Source organism: Accipiter gentilis, chromosome 29 (genome assembly GCF_929443795.1).
Source record: "Accipiter gentilis chromosome 29, bAccGen1.1, whole genome shotgun sequence".
NCBI lineage: Eukaryota > Metazoa > Chordata > Aves > Accipitriformes > Accipitridae > Astur > Astur gentilis.
The window spans coordinates 17,144,194-17,162,275 of NC_064908.1; the positions used below are offsets into that span (position 1 = coordinate 17,144,194).

Below are 18,082 nucleotides of genomic sequence, written 5' to 3' on the forward strand. Positions count from 1 at the left end.
GGCAGGGCACTCGGCTGCTGCCGCCCTGGATGCTCGCTCCCCGCAGAGCCGCCCGGAGCAAGGGCATCAGCTCAGGGGCCGTACACCGTGGCGGAGGGAGAGCACGACAGGGAGCTCAGAGCCTCTTCCCCGCCGACCGCCGCGGCTCAGCTCGGGAAAGTGGAAGGGAGGGCGGGAGAAAGGGCGAAACGAAGGCGGCGCCTGGCCCTTTAAGGCGCGCGAGCGCTGCTTTTTTGGTTTTCGGGCCTTGCCGTAGCGCTCCCGAGAGAGAGGGGCATTGTGCAGCCTTTGGCCCGGACCGCGCATGCGCCCTCCCACATTCCCCCCCCCCCCCCCCCCTCTTCCGCGCCTGGCGGCCCCGGAGCTGCCGCCGCTGCCGCGTCCCCCCTCCCTCCCCTCCCGCGGCCGCGCTCCTCCTCAGCGCGGAAGAGGAGGAGGAGGAGGAGGCGGCGGCAACGCCGCCGCCGGTTCCCCTCCCCCCCTTTCCCCCGGTAAGTCACCGAGAGGCGCGGGGGCGGGCCGGCTCCTTTCCCGTCTCCTCACCGCCGGGCTCCCGCACCGCCGTTTACCCCGCGCTCGCGGCGCCGCCTTCCCTCAGGCAGCGCGCGGAGCTCCCCCCCCCCCCCCTTTCCCCCCTCCTCAACCCTCCCCGCCCGCCCTCGCGGCGGGGCGCGCGCCACCCTCCCGCCTTTCCTCTTCCCCCCCCCCCCCCCCCACCTCCTCCCGCGCGAGGACCCCCGGGCCGGCGCGCGGCGGTGCGGGCACGCGGGCGCCTCTGCAAAACCCCCGCGGGGGGGGGATGGAGGGGGGGGGGGGGGGGTGGCTCGTCCCGTGTGTCCCGCCCCCCCCCGAAAGTTTGGGGACCCCCTGCGGGGAACTTCCACGCCCTTTTCCCCCAAGCGTGGCGAGGGCGGGCGGGGAAGGGGCGTTTGGTAGCCGGTGGGTGTGTCGGGGCCGTATGGCCGGCGGCGGGGGTTGTGCCGGTGCTGGGGGTTTGTGGGGAACGCGTGTCTCTTCTTCCCCCCCACCCCGAACCCCACGGGCGTGGGAGCCTGGGGACGGCGAGGTGCTGGAGCTCGGGTTTAGTGCGGGAGGATGCTGCGGTGCGGCTGGCAGCGGGGCTGCGTGCTCGCCGAAGTTCCCAGATTAGTTCCAGATGAAAAGGGTCTGATCTGCATTAGAAAACTTTTAATTCCTTATTGTTGCGAGCAGTGATTTATCCACGCTGTGGAGAGGGCTTATTAAAGCAGACGGGCAACTGGTAGCGCTTTGCTCTGCGCCCTGCCTTCCCCTCCCGAGAAGGAGATGCTTAAAATGCCAGTAGTCGGCTGGGAGAGCCAACGCTATTGCTCCCAAATCTGCTGCCGCCCGCAAAAAGAATGGTAGCGGTGGTGGGATATTGCGAGCGTACTTTGAAGGCAAATCCTTACCGTGTGAGCTGGAGGTTATTCTGTTACTAAGCCGAAATGTAGCTGAGCTGCAATGGAGACTTGTTCCTTCTGCAGCATCAGCCCTGATTACCGAATACTGGCACAGCTCTTCATCAGGTTTTGTTACGGAAAGCAAGTCTGGTGAGACTAATACAAGGTTGGCTTTCAGTCAGGTGAAAGGCTCAGGCAGAGAAGGGCATGATTTGATGCTCAAACCATTTAGGAGGGAAATATGAGACTGAAATACTTGCATTCTGAGATGAAAGGAATCAAGTAGCGTCCTAAGCTTTGGAAATGCCTCTATTTTTTGTGTTCGTTATGATCTTGTATTCTGTACCTTAATAAATCTGAGAAAAAGGCCTTGGACTCTTCCTTCCATCTTTTGTACAGACCATTGTATTTACTGTGTACTAAATACTTGTTAGAAGTATTTTGGGGAATATGATATGAAAACCGTGCCACGCCTAAAAACTATTCTGCTTTATTTCTATTTGGAATGGAGCAGAGTGGAAAAAAGCTTTCCAAGAAGTGATAAAAGGCCATGGCTTGGGTTCTTGGTCTTGCACATTAGTAGGTCTGAAGGCCTAAAATACTGCTGTGTTGCTAAACAGATAGAGAATATAGGTTTTCTTACTGGTTTCTGGTGACCTGCAGTTAGGCTAATCTCATTATTCTAGCTGCTGAGAATCGTTTTGACAGCTAATGAGAATATTTTGTTTTTCTTCCAGGTTTTCATTTCAGTGCGGTTCTCCTCTCTGTGGCAAGGGCTGCCTTTTGAAGCAGCACATTCATTCTCCCCTTCAAGCACCATAAGTCTCATTTGCCAGCTTCAGAACCATGGCAACAGAAGAAAAGAAGCCAGATGCAGAATCCACCAAAACACAATCTACTCCTTCCTCCTCAACCAATCAGAGCAAGGTGTGTGTGGGGCTCCGAACAATATTCGTGTAAATACACATGGCAACTACCTGCATATTCAACAGGCAAACCAGAATTAGAGAACTGAATTCTCATATAGATTAAGATCTTCTCCAGATCTTGCTTCTGCTGTTGTCTCGAGCTGAAAACGTGCTGAGGATTTTATGGGAAAAGCGGATGGAGAACAGCCTCTTCTGTAGTGCTAGGGTTTTGGGTTTTTTTGTCTTGTGGAAGTTCTTGCTAACAAAATAATACTTGTCAGTTTGAGCATTAAAAAGGCAGGTTAGTTGTATCCTTGGAATGCCTAGAGGTGACTGGAGAATTGGTGAATCTGTGATCGTAGTTGCAAAGTGGGGAAGCAGTCATTATTCAGATTCTTTGAAGCCTGCAGATGCTCAAAGGAGATGTTATTGACTAACCGTGAAGCCTTCGCAAAGGGTAAAAAGGGGAAAAGAAAAAAAAAAAAGGGATTTTAGGGGTATGAAGGAATTGGCTTGTGATTTAATTCGTGATAAAGATGAAAACTGCAAATGCTTAAAAGCACTACGCAGATCAATACCAGGAGTATTATTTTGATCTACCAAGCACTTTACGGTTGGACTGTTGGATTACTCTCACCTGTTTGTTATTGGCTTGGATGAAATCCATGTCATGGATGAGTTGGTGTTCTGCATGCAACAATAAGGCACTGCTGGCCCCAGACAGCAAGGGTGTGTCTTTTGTTGTTTTTTGAATTTGGAGGGTGGGGGGAAATGTAAACGTTGGACTTTCTGTTACGGTAAACGTCCATGCTGTCCATTACTGTATGCTGACCCAGTCTGATACAGTGCTTGTCACTGAGATACTAAATTTGGAATTTACTCAACTCATTCATGCATTTTTTTTTTTTACAGCCTGCGCCAGTAAAACCAAACTATGCTCTAAAGTTCACGTTAGCGGGACATACAAAGGCAGTCTCATCAGTAAAGTTTAGTCCTAATGGGGAGTGGCTAGCCAGCTCCTGTAAGTATTGCTTTCTTTTTATCTCATCTAAAATATGCAATTGTGGGCCTTGGAGTACTGCCTGTCTTTAGTGTTACCTCCATCAGATGGAGGAGGGATGTAGTGTCATGGTTTTTCTTAAAAGGAGCAATACCAAAGCTGTCAGTCTTTGAGATAATCTGCTTTAAGCTTTTTAAGTTCTGTTACTTTGAACACTGGATCTTCGATGCGTTGTCAAGTTGGGGAGTCCTCACCTGTTTAGCTTCCTTTATTGAGCAAACGGGCAAAAGCAAACACAAGATTCTTTTCCTGTGCAAAGGAAACCCTTGTGCTGTTCTGTATTGCTAAAGACATAGCTTAAGATTTTAAATTAAACTTTGTGTAGAGTATCTGCAGGCAAAAGCTTAGCTCTTGGAAATAAGGAAGGTAGCTTTGTGCTACTAGACTGGACTGTAGAGTGTGGTATGGAGGACTGGCCACGTGCTTCTGTCCTGTGTGCCTGTGGTGTTTTAAGTCAGAGCCTTTGATTACCCCAGTGAAATGTGCAGAAGGTCATTATAAATAGTGTTTCACTACTTGCTGTCTTAAGTGGTAGATCAAGTCCTCTTCCTGTCAGCTTTGGTATTTCCTGAAATTTTTTTGGTAGTCAACATTGCTTGACAGCTTTCCTTTGAAAATGTATTTATATGACCCTCAGCGATCCAGAAAGGATCCGTATGTAATGGAAGGGCAATAGGAAAGAAGGACATTGTTGAATATGATGGTGAGGGCCACTTGAATGTATTCTGGACATGGGAATGACTTAGGTCTTTGGCTTAACTGCACATAGCCTTAATAAGACCAGTGCAGTGTACCATATATAAATAATTTTTATGTTCCAAGTGTCCTCATGAAAGTCCCCCCCTCTCCCCCACCCAGGTTTTCCACCCTCTACCTCCGGCAAATATCAGCCTTTTTCTCTGGTGTGTTTTGCAAGTTAACACGGATAATATGTTTGGGTTTTTGCAGGCATTAATTCAGTCCAGCTTGTGGTGTAATTTTTGTTCTTTTTGGGGAAAAGCGTTGCAGCATTTCTATGGAACGGTGCTACTTTTACCACTGGCAATCTAAAACAAAAGTAGAAACCCAAGTTGTCATCAGAGAAACTAAAGCGGCTGGAGACTCTGTGCATTCCAGGCAGTTTAGGTAATCTCAGCTGCTGCAGTCTGGCCTGTACGAAACTGTTCTTTACCAATTACATATTACCTTATACACTTAGGTCTGCCTGGGGAGGGAGAACTACGCAGTGTTTGCAGAGATGTAGTTAGCATGTTTCTTTCCACCTGGAAGGGACAGCTCTATCTGTTAGTGTTGTTAATCTCTTAACTGGCACGTTCTTTTCCAGCTGCTGACAAACTCATTAAAATTTGGGGAGCGTATGATGGCAAGTTTGAAAAAACAATATCTGGTCATAAACTGGTAAGTATGAGGAGACTACTGTGCACTTGAATATGTATTTATTTGTAAAGAATTTTGCTTTCTTTTCCTCATCCAGAAATTTCCATTCTTGGTTAGTTTGATTTGTGTAGAAGGTTTGTTCTTCAGTCTCCTTTTGTACTTCTTTGTTTATACAGTCCTGTGCAACAGCCTGGGACTGGAATTGCTGAAGTAATACCAGGTCAGGCTGGAAATATGGGTGAAGTGCAGGCTGATAATGAAGTACCTGCATGCACACTGCCTAGCCATTGTCTTGAGTCCCTCCATTTCAGGAACACCAACCTCAGACATGGGGCAGTGCCTTCTTGGGTGAAAATCCCTGTGAACTCTGACACTGTGCCCCGTTCCATCTTTCCTTCGTATATGGAGCAGAATGGCTTGCCTTTTAAGGAGATTGAATTTTTCTTGTGGGTTTGCCTACATAAACACAACACTTACTCATTCTGCAAAGTTCTAAAGAAAACACAAATTCCCAAACCCTTTGGTTTTGTTTTCTAAAGTTTCTTATGTGCTGAAGTTTCCTAAGTAAAAATGAAGATTCACCAAAAGAAAAAACAGTAGAATCTTGCTCTTCTCCGGCCCTTAGGGACTCAAACCATAAAGAGCAAGCCATTTGTCATGAAGAGAAGCCACTGATTCAGATTAGTTTATATAGCATACTGTTTATGAATTCCATGAAAGGGTGTTGGTGGCCACAGTAAGAGCTATGTGAACAAGCCATTGATGTTTTTGGAGTATATGGCTCAGCTTAAAATGAACAAGTATCAAAGGAGCTCTTAACCCAGTCAAATCAATGGATTTTCAGCTCAATGCTGAATTTTCTTCCAGGCTTCAGCTGTGAATATAATATGCAGTCTGTGTTTTCCATTTTCCTGTGTCAGTGAACAAACAGAGCTGAGAAGAGAATTGTTTTCCTTTGTTTTAGGGTATCTCTGATGTTGCTTGGTCATCAGATTCCAACCTTCTTGTCTCTGCCTCCGATGATAAAACTCTCAAAATATGGGATGTAAGCTCGGTAAGAGCAGAAACTATTATTTACCTTCCTTCTCCCCAGCACTGGCATCTTAACTCATGTTCTTCTGAGAGACAGCCTTGATGTGCTATGATGAGAGAAAAGGTAGAATTTTAAGCACTGGCTCCTCTTTGGGTAGTACTCGCTCCTTCCTGCTTATAACGAGCTGCTAGTTGAATGGGCTGTGAGGATGAGTGAGTTATGCCGTCTGCATTCAGAAAGAGGAGGATGCTTATGGGTGCCATGAGGAGCCTGGTTATCTTTTGAGAGCGTTTAAGCCTTACGGTGGCAATGCAACCACAGGCTTTGTTTCTGAAAGCAGCCTCTCAGATGAAACCTTTTTGTAACTCGTTATCATAGCTTCACTTGGTTTTGGTTTTCTCCCCCTTCCTTTTCTGCAATTACAATGAGCACTGGATGATTTGGTTGAATTTTGATTAAGTATGTTAAACTGCTTGGTTCTCCTGAGTTGCCCAAATGGTTTGCAAGTTGACTCCAGTCATTAAAAATGTGGTTTTTTTTTCTTTCCTGTTGTTTTGTTGTAGCTGGTCCTCTGCCCATATAAATCTGGGGTTAGAGATGGTTTCTTTGTGTGCTACACAGTGATTAACCTTAATGCAGCTTATCTGAATGCATTTATCACACTGAAGGATGCTGTATATTTAACTGCGCTAAATCTTATTTCAGGGTAAGTGCTTAAAGACATTGAAAGGGCACAGTAACTACGTTTTCTGCTGCAACTTCAACCCTCAGTCAAACCTCATCGTTTCTGGATCAGTAAGTGATTTTTTTTTTTTTCCCTTTGTGCAAAGCAAGTACTGTGTACCCCTGACACTAAGGGGACAGACAGATTATTTTAGGGATCCTTGGCAGAATGATGATGGCACTAAAACGTAGTTACAATTAAAGCTTTATTTTCTTAACAGGATATTATGATTAGTGTAGCACAGAATTTATGATTAGAATGGCACAGGATTTCTACAAGCAGAATCAATGTAGTACAATTTACAGGCAGCGTAATACAGAATTTATAATACAACTTAATTTATAATTTGTAATCGCCTAGTTTCTAACTTAACTCAAAGTATGACTTCTGGTCACCTGGACCCTCTGCTGATCAGGTCAGATCTTAATATATGGCTTGCTGTATCAATATAACAATCACAATCTAGACTTAAAAATCATATAAAATAAAAGAATACGAGTCAGTCCTCGGAGGAAGCAGATGATGGTGGGGGTGTCCCTGGCTATCAGAGCAGTCATGGTCTCACTATCCAGCAGCAGTTCTGGTCCAGGTTCCCTCCTTAGGACTTGTAACTGCTTGATTTTTTTTTTTAGACCGTGCTCTGTGTGCTTTTATGCTTCCGCATTCTGGGACAGGGTGATCACTGCCACCAGGTTGGCCTGCTGCCTGGGACCTTCAAGGCCAGCGAGGAAGGTGGTAATTGGCCTGGCACCCAGCAATCTTGAGGCTGGCAGGGAGGGGAAGAAGAAATCTGTTTGGTTTGTCTGCTTGGTTCATAGGACCTTCAGGGCCTGATGAGGAGGGAAAGGGAACAAATACCTGACCTGCTCAGTCACAGAGAATGGCTGCTTGCCTTATAAAATGGTGTTAATTATGCCATGTTACCAAGGGTTGGGAGCAGTGGGTACCGGACACAACCCCTTACCATTTCAATTCTCTCTCTTCCTCCACAAACACAGCTTGTAGTCGGGTGAACTGCACAGTGCCACTGCTGTCTTTGCTTGGGGACACAGTCAAGCCCTTAACCCATCTTTAACATGCAGATTTCCTGCACGGAGAGGAAGAGTTTAGGGAGCTATGTTCCCAGTCTGTTATTTTTGCCCTGAGTGGTGCTTGTGTCCTAGGCGTTCTGATGCAGCTGCAGTGCAGCTGCAGGAAGGCACGTCTGTCTAGTCAAGCTATAACACCTTGCATGCCTCGAATAGGTGCATCATTAAACCACCTTGTGCATTTCTTCAATCTTCAGTTTGACGAAAGCGTGAGGATATGGGATGTGAAAACAGGGAAGTGCCTCAAGACGTTGCCTGCTCATTCTGACCCAGTTTCAGCTGTAAGTCCCTTCTGATAAATGAGCACACTAACATGCTTATTTTGTTTAGCAGAGCTCCTTTTCTACTTCTGTTTGTAGAGAAGTGGGTTTGTGCTCTAACTCTTACTGTCAAGTCCTTACACAGTGTAGGGGATAGGCTGTGGTGGATTTGCCAGTGGTCATTGCTCAAACAGAATGAAATGAACAGTGTTTTCTGTAAGATTGATACGGATTGTGGTCTTGGGTGTTAATGTGGGGAGCAGTGAATAGTAGTGTGCTGGTCATGCCCGAGTCTAGCACTCTGATGCTGGGACATGGATCTGTGGTCACTTGAGGCTCAGAGAACAACCTGTATGTCTGTTGCTTTCCTGTTGTTCCAAGCTATTACTAAAGTCCAGAGCAGGGTAGTTCTGTAGTACACTCTGTTTCAAACCTCATTCATTTAATAGGTGAAAGGAGCTTGGAATACAGCAATATCCATTCCAATAAAGGAAAAACAGAAAGTGTGCGACTCTTAATGTTTTTGAAGTGAAGGAAACTGAAAAAAATTTGAGCCTCAGATGTGCCAAACCATGGCGGCTGTTACATGATTGTTCTCCCTTGTGTAGAAGATATTTCACACTTACAAATGTACATTAGCAGTAATTATTCTTTAAAATAACAGTATTTTGAGGTGTAGTTCAAGGCAATAAATTGATCTTAAAACATATACATGGCTATGTATGAGGTTAAATTCCATGCCCTTAAAATGATAAGGTACTATCCCCAGGCTCGATACTACTATTATTCAAGCAACTAATGCTGTCTGAACAGACTATCTGTGTGTTCATGTGTTCTTAGCTTCTGAAGAAACATGTATTCCAGTTCCTGATGCTTGAATGAACAGCTGTAGTTAACATCCAACCCTCTTTATAATTATGCCAGACAAACTAGGCGGGGGGGGGGGGGAAGAATCTTGGTTTTAATCATGTTACCCATCTGAACGCATGCCTATTGTTTGTATGTTGTGTTGACTTTCTGCTTCTATCTATGTGAATTGCAGTGTCAGTAATGGAAGATAAGTACTTTCAGTGGAGCTTAAAAATCTGATCTATATGAACATCAGTAAAGTTATTTTTCCCCTTCTGTAATATTACAGGTGCATTTTAATCGTGATGGATCCCTGATAGTGTCAAGTAGCTATGATGGACTCTGGTAAGTGGTTATTTCTTGTCTGTGGCACTGTTCAGACCTTTTGCACTTAAAAAAAACAAGGACTTTTTAAAAAAAGGCTTGTATTTGTAATGTTAAAATTGGAACAAAGACTTCAAAACCAATAGTAATGATTCTCATGTTTTTAATAGTCGAATCTGGGATACAGCATCAGGCCAGTGCTTGAAAACACTGATTGGTGAGTAGGAACATTTCTTGTTGGTGCTCTATTTTTCACTGTTAAGTTGTGACATAGATATGCTGCATCATTGCCATGAACAGTGGCTTCCTTAACCTCTATTTTACTGTCTACCTGTCATTCTGTTAGTACGCTGTTGTCCTCTTACCTATTGCAATAAGAGGAATTATCCTTTCACATGAAGGGAAACTTGCTTAAGCTTTGAGTGTTGTTTAGTCTAGATGGACAAATGAGAGTTTTTCCAAGTTTTCTACCATTCAGCTGTGTAGTGCTTGTTGTGCAGCAGTTCAAAACAGCAACAAAGTTGTTTGTGCTGTTGGATGTGATGGAAGCAGGTAGTCTGTGACTACACAAGCTGCCTTTTTATTGCAAGATGCATGAAGGTATCTTGTGAACATAGCTAGTAAAAGGAAACCACCTGTTGGGCATATGTTCCCTAGTCCTTCATATTTTTATAAAGCATTATATAGGCAAGTTATATAGCACTGCAAATCAGTGGCTTGTATTTTAATATAATGATTTTTTTAAAAGGTAGAGATATGGTCTTGCTCTAAGTGTTGATGCACGGAAGGGAAGTTCAGTTATAAAGGATTATTTAAAATGTTTGTGAGCAGAATGCTCAATATCCTTTTCTTAAATTAATGAAAACAAGCACCTTTCCTATACCTATCTTTCTTGAAGTACCAAGGGACAAGAAAACTGAAAGCTTCTTTCAGTGAAAAGATTAACAACAAATTATTGTCAAAAGAAATTCTCTGTCAATGAGACAATACAACCGTGCACTGTTTACTATTGCTTTTATTGTCACTGTAGATGATGATAACCCTCCTGTGTCTTTTGTGAAATTCTCACCAAATGGCAAATACATACTAGCTGCAACTTTGGACAAGTAAGTATTTAAAAAAAAAAAAAAAACCAAAAAAAACAAACCCACAGGCGTTGAAGTGTTTAAGTATCAGATAAAACTTTATTTTGCTGCTCTTTAGCTATCTTAGTAATGATACTACACAAGTTCATATATACTATCTAACTTGAAAAGCCTGCAAGGTGTTGTGCTTCGCTAATGGCACAGGCAGGACTTGAGTCTTCTTAAAGTCTTAGCACTGCTTAGTGGCTGCAACACCTATTCATTCCTTCTTGTACCTTTCAAAACCTCAGCATTTCCTTGCATTAATTGTATGAGTCTTTTGTAACATCGAGAGACAGAAAACCTCGCCTATAAAAGGCTGCAATGTATAAATAACTTTGTGTGTAAGGTATAAAAGCAGGGCAGGTGGGCCGATTGTACTGTGAATGATTCACCTGGGGAATTTCCATGCAGCTACTAAGAAGGGATTAGCTGGTCTATCGTCTCCATTCAGAGACGGTAATGATGCTGTTGTTTTCGTGAGACCTTCCTTTCCTAGGTTGTGAGGTTGATGCCCTCCTTTTCTGAGCGTCTTTGTACAAAGGATGCCACAGATTGTTGCCTGGTTTTTTTCAACTAGTCAATGAAAAGCAGAGAAAACGCAGGTTAGGCTCCCTGAGGAAGAGAAAGGGGACTATCTTGCAAGCTCTGACAGTAGCCTGGGTATCAGTACAGCTGGCCTGTATCTGGACATGCATGGGGCTTGCATAGTCTGTGGAAGAGCCTAGTGCTTGCCTGAAACAGGTGACTTGCTTTATGTCCAAATTGTATTCAGTAGTGTGATTATTCACTTGCTCTGCACTGGCTTAGGCTTAAATGGGTTGAGGATGCCTCAGTCCAGTGTTCACTCCCCTGAAACACCCTGGTGCAGGACTGCAAGTTGAAAAATTAGGGCAGTGTGTTTGTATTTTGGTCTGTATCTACTTTCAGCAGTGTTTGATTTTAAAACAGGTGGGGGAAGGGGGATAGTTTGTAGGGCCATCCCTGATTCTAGTGGGCTTCTCACCCTGAGAAGGATGATGTCTAATGAAACCTGTATGAATCTTTTGGATGCATTGGGAATTGGGGGATGTCTGCCAAACCACCTTATCCTTTCTTGCTGTCATTTGTCTGTTATCCTGCCCGTTGTTTCGTTTTGCTAATTGTCTGGTCATTATTTATAGAGGAGTAAAACTGATACTTTGAGGTTAACTAACGCTGCATTCCAAAGCCAGGCTAAAGTGATCCATGTAGACTTTTAAGAACTCTGGTATGGAGAAGCTTTTTCTGCTGCTAGGAAATTGTCAGATGGAAAAACCTCAAGAACTAAAATCTTTGTTTTTCTGTTGTTTTCTAGCACTCTTAAACTTTGGGACTACAGTAAAGGAAAGGTAAAAACAATCCTGTCTCGCTATGTAGACTTAGCTAAGCTTATAGGAAAATCTGGATTTCATACCTGCTTTTTAAACTTACTTAACGTTTTATGAATACTATAGAGAAAAGTGTTAGTAGCCCTTTATTGGAGAGGACAAACTTTTAGTAGGGCCTGTTGTGATAGGACAAGGGGTAATGGTTTTACACTAAAAGGAGGTAGATTTAGACTAGATACAAGGAAGAAATTTTTTTACAGTGTGGGTGGTAAAGCACTGCAACAGGTTGCCCAGAGAGGTTCTAACATTGGAAACATTCAAGGTCAGGTTGGACGGGGCTCTGAGCAACCTGATCTAGTTGAAGATGTCCCTGCTCACTGCAGGAGGGTTGGATTAGATGACCTTTAAAGGTCCCTTCCAACCCAAACCATTCTCTGATTTGATATGATTCTATGACTAAAGATGCATTTGGGGGGAAAAAAAAAGTGATTGGGCTCCTGCATAGTCCTGAGATATTAAGTAAAGCCACAGTTCTGCATTTTTCTCTTTACGAACAATAAATTGCTGTTGCCCTCTTTCTCTGTGGTGTGACAAAGTGACAAATGTAGGGCTTTCCCTGCCCTCCCCTCCCCACCACCACCCCCCTCCCCCCCTTCAAAATTGTTTAGTGTTCTAGGGCAGAGATGCCCTCTGCATCCTCTAGATAAGTTGGCAGGGTGGGAAACACAGGCAGACATTTAGTCTTTTCTGCCAAGAGAGTTTGTTCTTAACTGAGAAAACTACCTCCCAGCTGTAGTAATGTCTTGTGGCTCTTCCCTTTCAGTGCCTGAAGACATACACAGGACACAAAAATGAGAAGTACTGCATATTTGCAAATTTCTCTGTAACTGGTGGAAAGGTTAGTGTTTATTTGAGATACTTTTTACCATCGTGCAGTTTTTACTGCTTTTCTCTGTAGAAGAAACAATAGTTTGGGGATGGAAATCTTTGGTGGGTCCTGGTTCACAGGTGCCATGGTACAGTGGGAGAAGGGGGGTGTCCTAGGAAAGTCCCTCTGAGCGCCTCTGGTGTCTGTGTCTTGAGGTGGGCCTGCTGTCCCACTGCAGGCTCCCACCAGGGCAGCAGTAGAAAGGGACTTTCCTGCAGCGGGAGAGTGGCTGCGGGTGTATCCATTTGCCATAGCCATGCAGCAGTCGGCCCTCAGGTGGTAGGTTGGTGTGTTCTGGTTAAGAAGACGCAACAAATCAGCAGAGATTAAGTCCTAACACAGAACCACCTTAGCGCTTTTTGCTGTTAGTTTTTGTCCTCCAGCATAAGCTTTCTGCCTCCTGTATGCACTGAATAGAGGCTGAGAGAGAATGAACTACATCAAGCAGTCATATAATGTTGGAAGTTCCCTTCCATATGATGACGATGAAATGTTTACTGAATAATAGCAGGTAGATATAGATGAGGAGAAAGGTTAAAATAACTGTGTTTTTTCTCTGCCCTTCCAGTGGATTGTGTCCGGTTCAGAAGACAACCTGGTTTATATTTGGAACCTTCAGACAAAAGAGATTGTACAGAAATTACAAGGACACACAGGTGTGGAAGAGGATTTTGTTTTTATTGATGGAATATCCCTCATGTCAGCTTGTAATGAGGGCTTAGCTTGAACATTTTCTCTCTGATGTTTAGTTTTGACTGTCAGACCCATAAATTCTTGACCGGCTGAAGCTTAATTGAACCGTAGGAGTTAGCTCCTTTTTATGAAGGGTTTTTTTTATGGGCATTGCAAGTGTTTATTCTTTCACTGTGAGAACTTGGACATCAACTTATAAAAGAGATTTCCTTGAGTTCAGAACTGGTCAAGATATTTAAGTGACTCATAATATTAGTGACTTTGAATTGCCTGTTAACACCTTCTAAAGCTGCAGCTCTTGAAAGGACAAGGACTGGTGTGGTCCTGCTGTTCGTAAATGTCTATATGTATGCATGCCTGTTTTTGAAGGCAGAGTTGAGCACGTATTGAGATGTCACCTGGTGGGTACTTCAGTCTGAATCCCGTAAGAAAGCAACACTTTCACTGTACTGACTAGAAGGAACTGTGCTGTGAAATCTAAGCACGTTTATTCTTTTGCAAGACCATTGATTTGGACTGTTAAGTGGGGGCAGTGGCAGCAGGTTTTCATTTTCAGGCTAGGGCAAGGCTCTGAAGATGAAGTGCTATCTAAGCATTGAATAGGATGCTGGAAATGCCTTACATGGAAAGAAAAAAACGAGCTGGGTTTTTATTAGCTGTGTCTGACATAATATGCCAAGAGTTTTGCCTGTGAAGTAAGCAAGAACTGGAATCTAGAGCGTTCTCACATTTTGAAACCTGTCAAACATTTTCCAACTACTACTCTCAATTCTTTTTTTGCTAGTGTTACCTCTCACAGAGAAGCAATAGTTGGAAAATATTTATGAATAATGTGTTTGTAATTCTGCTACACAGAAATAGTAACTTGGCTATGCTTTTTTAAAATGCAGTAGCAATACACATTCATTTTCAGAAATGCCTTCTATGAACCAGATTTCATTGCTGTAAATAATGATATTTGTATATCTTTTCTTTTTGCTTAGATGTTGTAATCTCAACAGCTTGTCACCCAACAGAAAACATCATTGCATCAGCGGCACTAGAAAACGACAAAACAATTAAACTGTGGAAGAGTGACTGTTAAACGTTCCAGTATCACTTTAGAGACTGTCAGGAAAAAAGTTTTTAAAAAAAATAATAAAAAACCACATGAGAATAATAAATCCAGTTTGGCAGGAAACCTGAAGAATATTTGATAAAGTGGTTTCTGTTAGTCTTGGCCCAAAGAAAACGTCTTAGCTCTATGCTAGAACCGGGCAACGTGGTGAAAAAAAAAAAAAAGATGCAGTGTCTCCTTTTCTTGCCTAATCTTTTGGCAGACAAATGGATCATTCTGACATCGCGTTAGAAGTGTCAGCCTTGTATTGGACACCCCAAAGATACTGTACTTTATGGTGGCATTACTTCTGGGCACAGTTGCTGCTTAAGGAAGAGCTGCCAGTCTACTTTGTAACAGTAAGTTAAGTCACAAGCCTAGAGATGTGTGGAATTTTTTTAAATGTCTAATTTTTTATTTTTTATTTCCAGAATGTAGGTTCTAGTCTCTTGGGAAGTTTCTGTATTGTTTTAAATAGGAGTACTGCATCTTTAAGGGTGCTTCATTTTAAACACTCAGCTCAAACTTCGTGACCAAATAAAACCATGCAGTTCCAGATTTCCCTATTCCTGCCCCAACTTGACTCCTGTGGTGAAATCTCCTCTTACCTTCTGTATAGTTGCTTACCTCTTGTTACGTGTGTTTAATAGATGCTGTTCTAGAGCAAAGTTACAGTTCTTCTGTTAACCATTAAAATGAATCCTGCTTGTAGTTGTTCTCGGCATATTTTAATTTTTTTCTCTTCTGGTTATAAAGCAAGCTCACAGAACACTGTAAAGTTATTTCAATGTAAAAAGGAAAAACCCAGACTTTTGTATCTTGAAAATCCATTGTATGAAACTGTATTGATAATGGCATGACTCTGTATCTATTTCAGCATTGGTATTTCTTTCCCTTTTTGTCATACCCATGTGGTATTCACACATCCAAAAAGATACCATATGCCATAATAAAATAAAAAGGTGGGATTTTATGTCTATGCTTGTGGTAAGAGTGTACTAATGTGAAGTGTCTGTGTCCAAAGAAGCCTCCCTTAAAAACACCTTTGGAAGGAAGTATTTCTGTAGCTGCTTCATTGAGTGAGGAGGGGAGGAGGAGGAGCGGCGTGGTACTTTATATCTGTTGTGGAGAGAGAAAAGAGGAGCATAACTCAAGTCAAAATTTGTTTAAAGAAACTCAGAGGATTGAACTGAAGGTGTCCTCAGCAGAGGTAACATTAGTACAAACTCTCACAGAGACCTTTAGCTAAGGGGAAAGGAATCCCGCTGCCCTCTCCTTGCGGAATGGGCAGGGCAGGCTGAGCGATGATCCAGGAGTTAGCTTGCACTGGTTAAGAATTGCGTCGAGGCACAAGTTTTATTGCACCCAAAGGGTTCTGCTGTAAGGGGATGTTTTGTTCCTGGTGAAGCAAAAATCCATTTTTTTTGGTATCAACCTCATGTGTTTGATAATAACTGAAAATCAATTCCAGTACAAACCTCTTCTCTAGTGGCTGCTCAGAGACTGCCTTGCTTTACCCTTAGCGAAGAAGACAGCTGCAAGACATGAGGTATAGCTTTTCTTATTAAAATATAAAAATAGATTTCATGTTGAGCTTGTGCTAAAATGGCTATTAATAATATCACTGTCTTTTGAGTTTTTTCATTACGCCCAGGAAAGGACACAGACTTAGTGAGTGTTACTGCTGAAATAATCAATTTCTTCATGAGGTTTTTTTTCAGTGTTTTTCTCACAGGCCGATGAAACTTTTCAAGTGCAAGATGTGGCTGTGCTGCTTTACCAGTGTGGAGAAGCTGCTATATTACTCCAGCAAAGCATTTTTACATAGATTCAAAAGTGTTTTGTAGCATAGTACTTCCCGGTAACTGTGTGAGTGGCTTTGCTTGCCCAGCTGGGCTGTGGCTTTCCCTGCCCTCTGAGCCAAAGAACTATGGAGAAGGGAAATGGTTTTCCTGCCATCAGGAGGAAATCTCTTGAGCAGGGATATTCTTTTCCCCCAGACTGAAGAGCCCTGGTGTAAAGGATTTACTAGAAAGCTGTCCTTTGTAAAGGTTGTGTTTAAGTCCCTAGTTTCCCACCTGGGAATAATGCTGGGGCCTATCTCCATGAGCTGTACTTAGCTATAATTATATCCAGCCTGGCATGTCAGTGGTGGTTTGACGGCTGGGATTAGCTAATCTTGTAAAGAGCAGTACTGAAAACAAGGTCTGTACGAAGGCTGGGCTGGCTCGCCCTTGTGTAGTAGGACAGACGTAGCTTTGCTTGTGTTAGGCGCAGGCTTATAGCGGCTGGTTTGCAACCTGCTATGGGGAAGTAAGCTGTCATCCAGGGGCTCTGCTCCGCTGGGTGCTTTTAGGGTGAGGGAAAAGGAGAATCTGAGAGAAGAAAGAAACTGGAGGGAGATGGTGTTTTTAGGGAATCCCCCGCCCAAAATAACCCCCAAAACCCAAACAAAAAAAACCAAAAAACATGGTTAGATGCCACGAAGTAGGTGGCAGTGCCTTAACCGTATGCGTGTTGTATAGGCCACTGGGGCCTCTTCCATCCTTATCAAGGGGAGTGCTAACCTTCTCTCCTTTCATACAACACGCCTGTCCGTTTAGCTCCTCTGGTATTTAAACCTCCATCAATCGGGTTCTATTTCCAATCGGGTGAGAAAAAGTTCTCGTTTCCTTCCTTCTCAGTTTGACATCGCCTTGCGATCCTCATGGGAGATTTTATTCCAATTCCCCTTGTGAGTAGAAAAAGCCCTGAAAACCCCGTGAAAATAGCACCGACGTGCCTTTTTTTGGCCCCTTCTTAATGTATTCATCACTCTCAGCCAATCAGAGCGCAGCAGCCGGATTCTCTTGGACTGCCCCCTGCCGTTGTCGCCGAGCCCCCGCCCCGACGAACGGGCTCGCTCCCAATCAGCGGGCGCGTTTCCCGGGGGAGGGCGCTTCTCCTTCCGCCTCGCTAATGGCGGCAGGAAGGTCCGAAGACCCGGGTTCGAGTCCCGCCTAGGGCTGGGGCACGGAGCGGGGCCCGGGGCTGCGGACGCCGCCGCTGCCGGTGGGTGGTGGGGCGGGGGCGGGGGTGGGTGCCGCCCGCTGAGCTCTGCCTCTCGTAGGGATGAGCTCTAAAGCAGGATTTGCAGGCGAACCCGTCTAATCTGCGCAGGGTTTAGCCGTCTTTCTGGGTATCCCGAAGGTTTAAGTGGGAACACGAGTGTATCGCGGGATTTGCTAATCAAATTTTTCTCAGTCAGGGGAGGAAGGCCTTTTCCTAACGTGTTCCCGGTGCCCCTGAGCTGATAAATCTCTCAGAATTGCATCAGAGCTAATGACAAGTTAAAAGAAACCTATACTGGTTCCAGATGTGGAAGCGGTCAAAGAGGTTGGGTTTGCTTTTTATTTTTTTTTCCTCCTTTTCTAAAGGTCTTTTTGCCTTCTGCATCCCAAGGGAATAAAACCAAAACAAATGTCTAGCTAAATCAGCACCGCCAGCACCTCAAACCGGCCAGGGGAACTGGTTCGGGGCTGGGGTGACGTTCCCACTGGGGTGACCCACCCCAGCATCTGGTCCCACCGACGGCGGGTTTGGTGCCCCGTGCTGTCCCCTTGGCTCCTCTGCGGCTTCCCGCTCGGATCCCTGCGGAAAGGGCCGGCCGGTGCCACGTGCCGCTCCCGTTGGAGCTGGATGAGGCCGCGGAGCCAGGTGCTGCGCCCAGAGGTGTTGCATGGCCCCGGACCATCCAGCTGTGCAGAGCTGCTGCATCGCTGCGGCAGAGCCCAGGCTGCCCCTTCCAGATCCCGAGGAGTTTATTAAGGGATTAAAAGTTAGTTTCCCCTCCTTATTGAATGCTCTGA

General features: G+C 44.5%; 2 protein-coding genes and 1 non-coding gene across 5 annotated transcripts in view; 1 reads left to right on the top strand and 2 right to left on the bottom strand.

The window, feature by feature from the left end:
• The window catches only part of VAV2 (vav guanine nucleotide exchange factor 2), a 462,631-nt gene that overhangs the window by 212,990 nt on the left and 231,559 nt on the right, over window positions 1-18,082 (bottom strand). The gene's annotated exons all lie outside the window — the stretch shown is intronic.
• WDR5 (WD repeat domain 5) lies at window positions 349-15,213 on the top strand. 3 transcript variants are annotated; one of them, XM_049833052.1, is made up of 14 exons: window positions 349-491; window positions 2,159-2,348; window positions 3,242-3,350; window positions 4,714-4,787; window positions 5,731-5,820; window positions 6,505-6,594; window positions 7,809-7,892; window positions 9,010-9,065; window positions 9,215-9,261; window positions 10,075-10,150; window positions 11,505-11,538; window positions 12,341-12,415; window positions 13,014-13,101; window positions 14,122-15,213. In XM_049833052.1, exons 2-14 carry the CDS (start codon window positions 2,268-2,270, stop codon window positions 14,220-14,222), a joined length of 1,005 nt encoding a protein of 334 aa, XP_049689009.1. In that variant the 5' UTR covers window positions 349-491; window positions 2,159-2,267; the 3' UTR covers window positions 14,223-15,213. The 3 variants fall into 3 exon arrangements, with proteins under 3 accessions (XP_049689009.1, XP_049689011.1, XP_049689008.1); XM_049833054.1 differs by lacking the exon at window positions 349-491 and adding an exon at window positions 956-1,165; XM_049833051.1 differs by lacking the exon at window positions 349-491 and having other exon boundaries at window positions 1,190-2,348.
• Window positions 16,696-16,823, bottom strand: LOC126052538 (U6atac minor spliceosomal RNA). The gene has a single exon (XR_007510074.1). It is a non-coding gene; the product is annotated as a U6atac minor spliceosomal RNA (small nuclear RNA).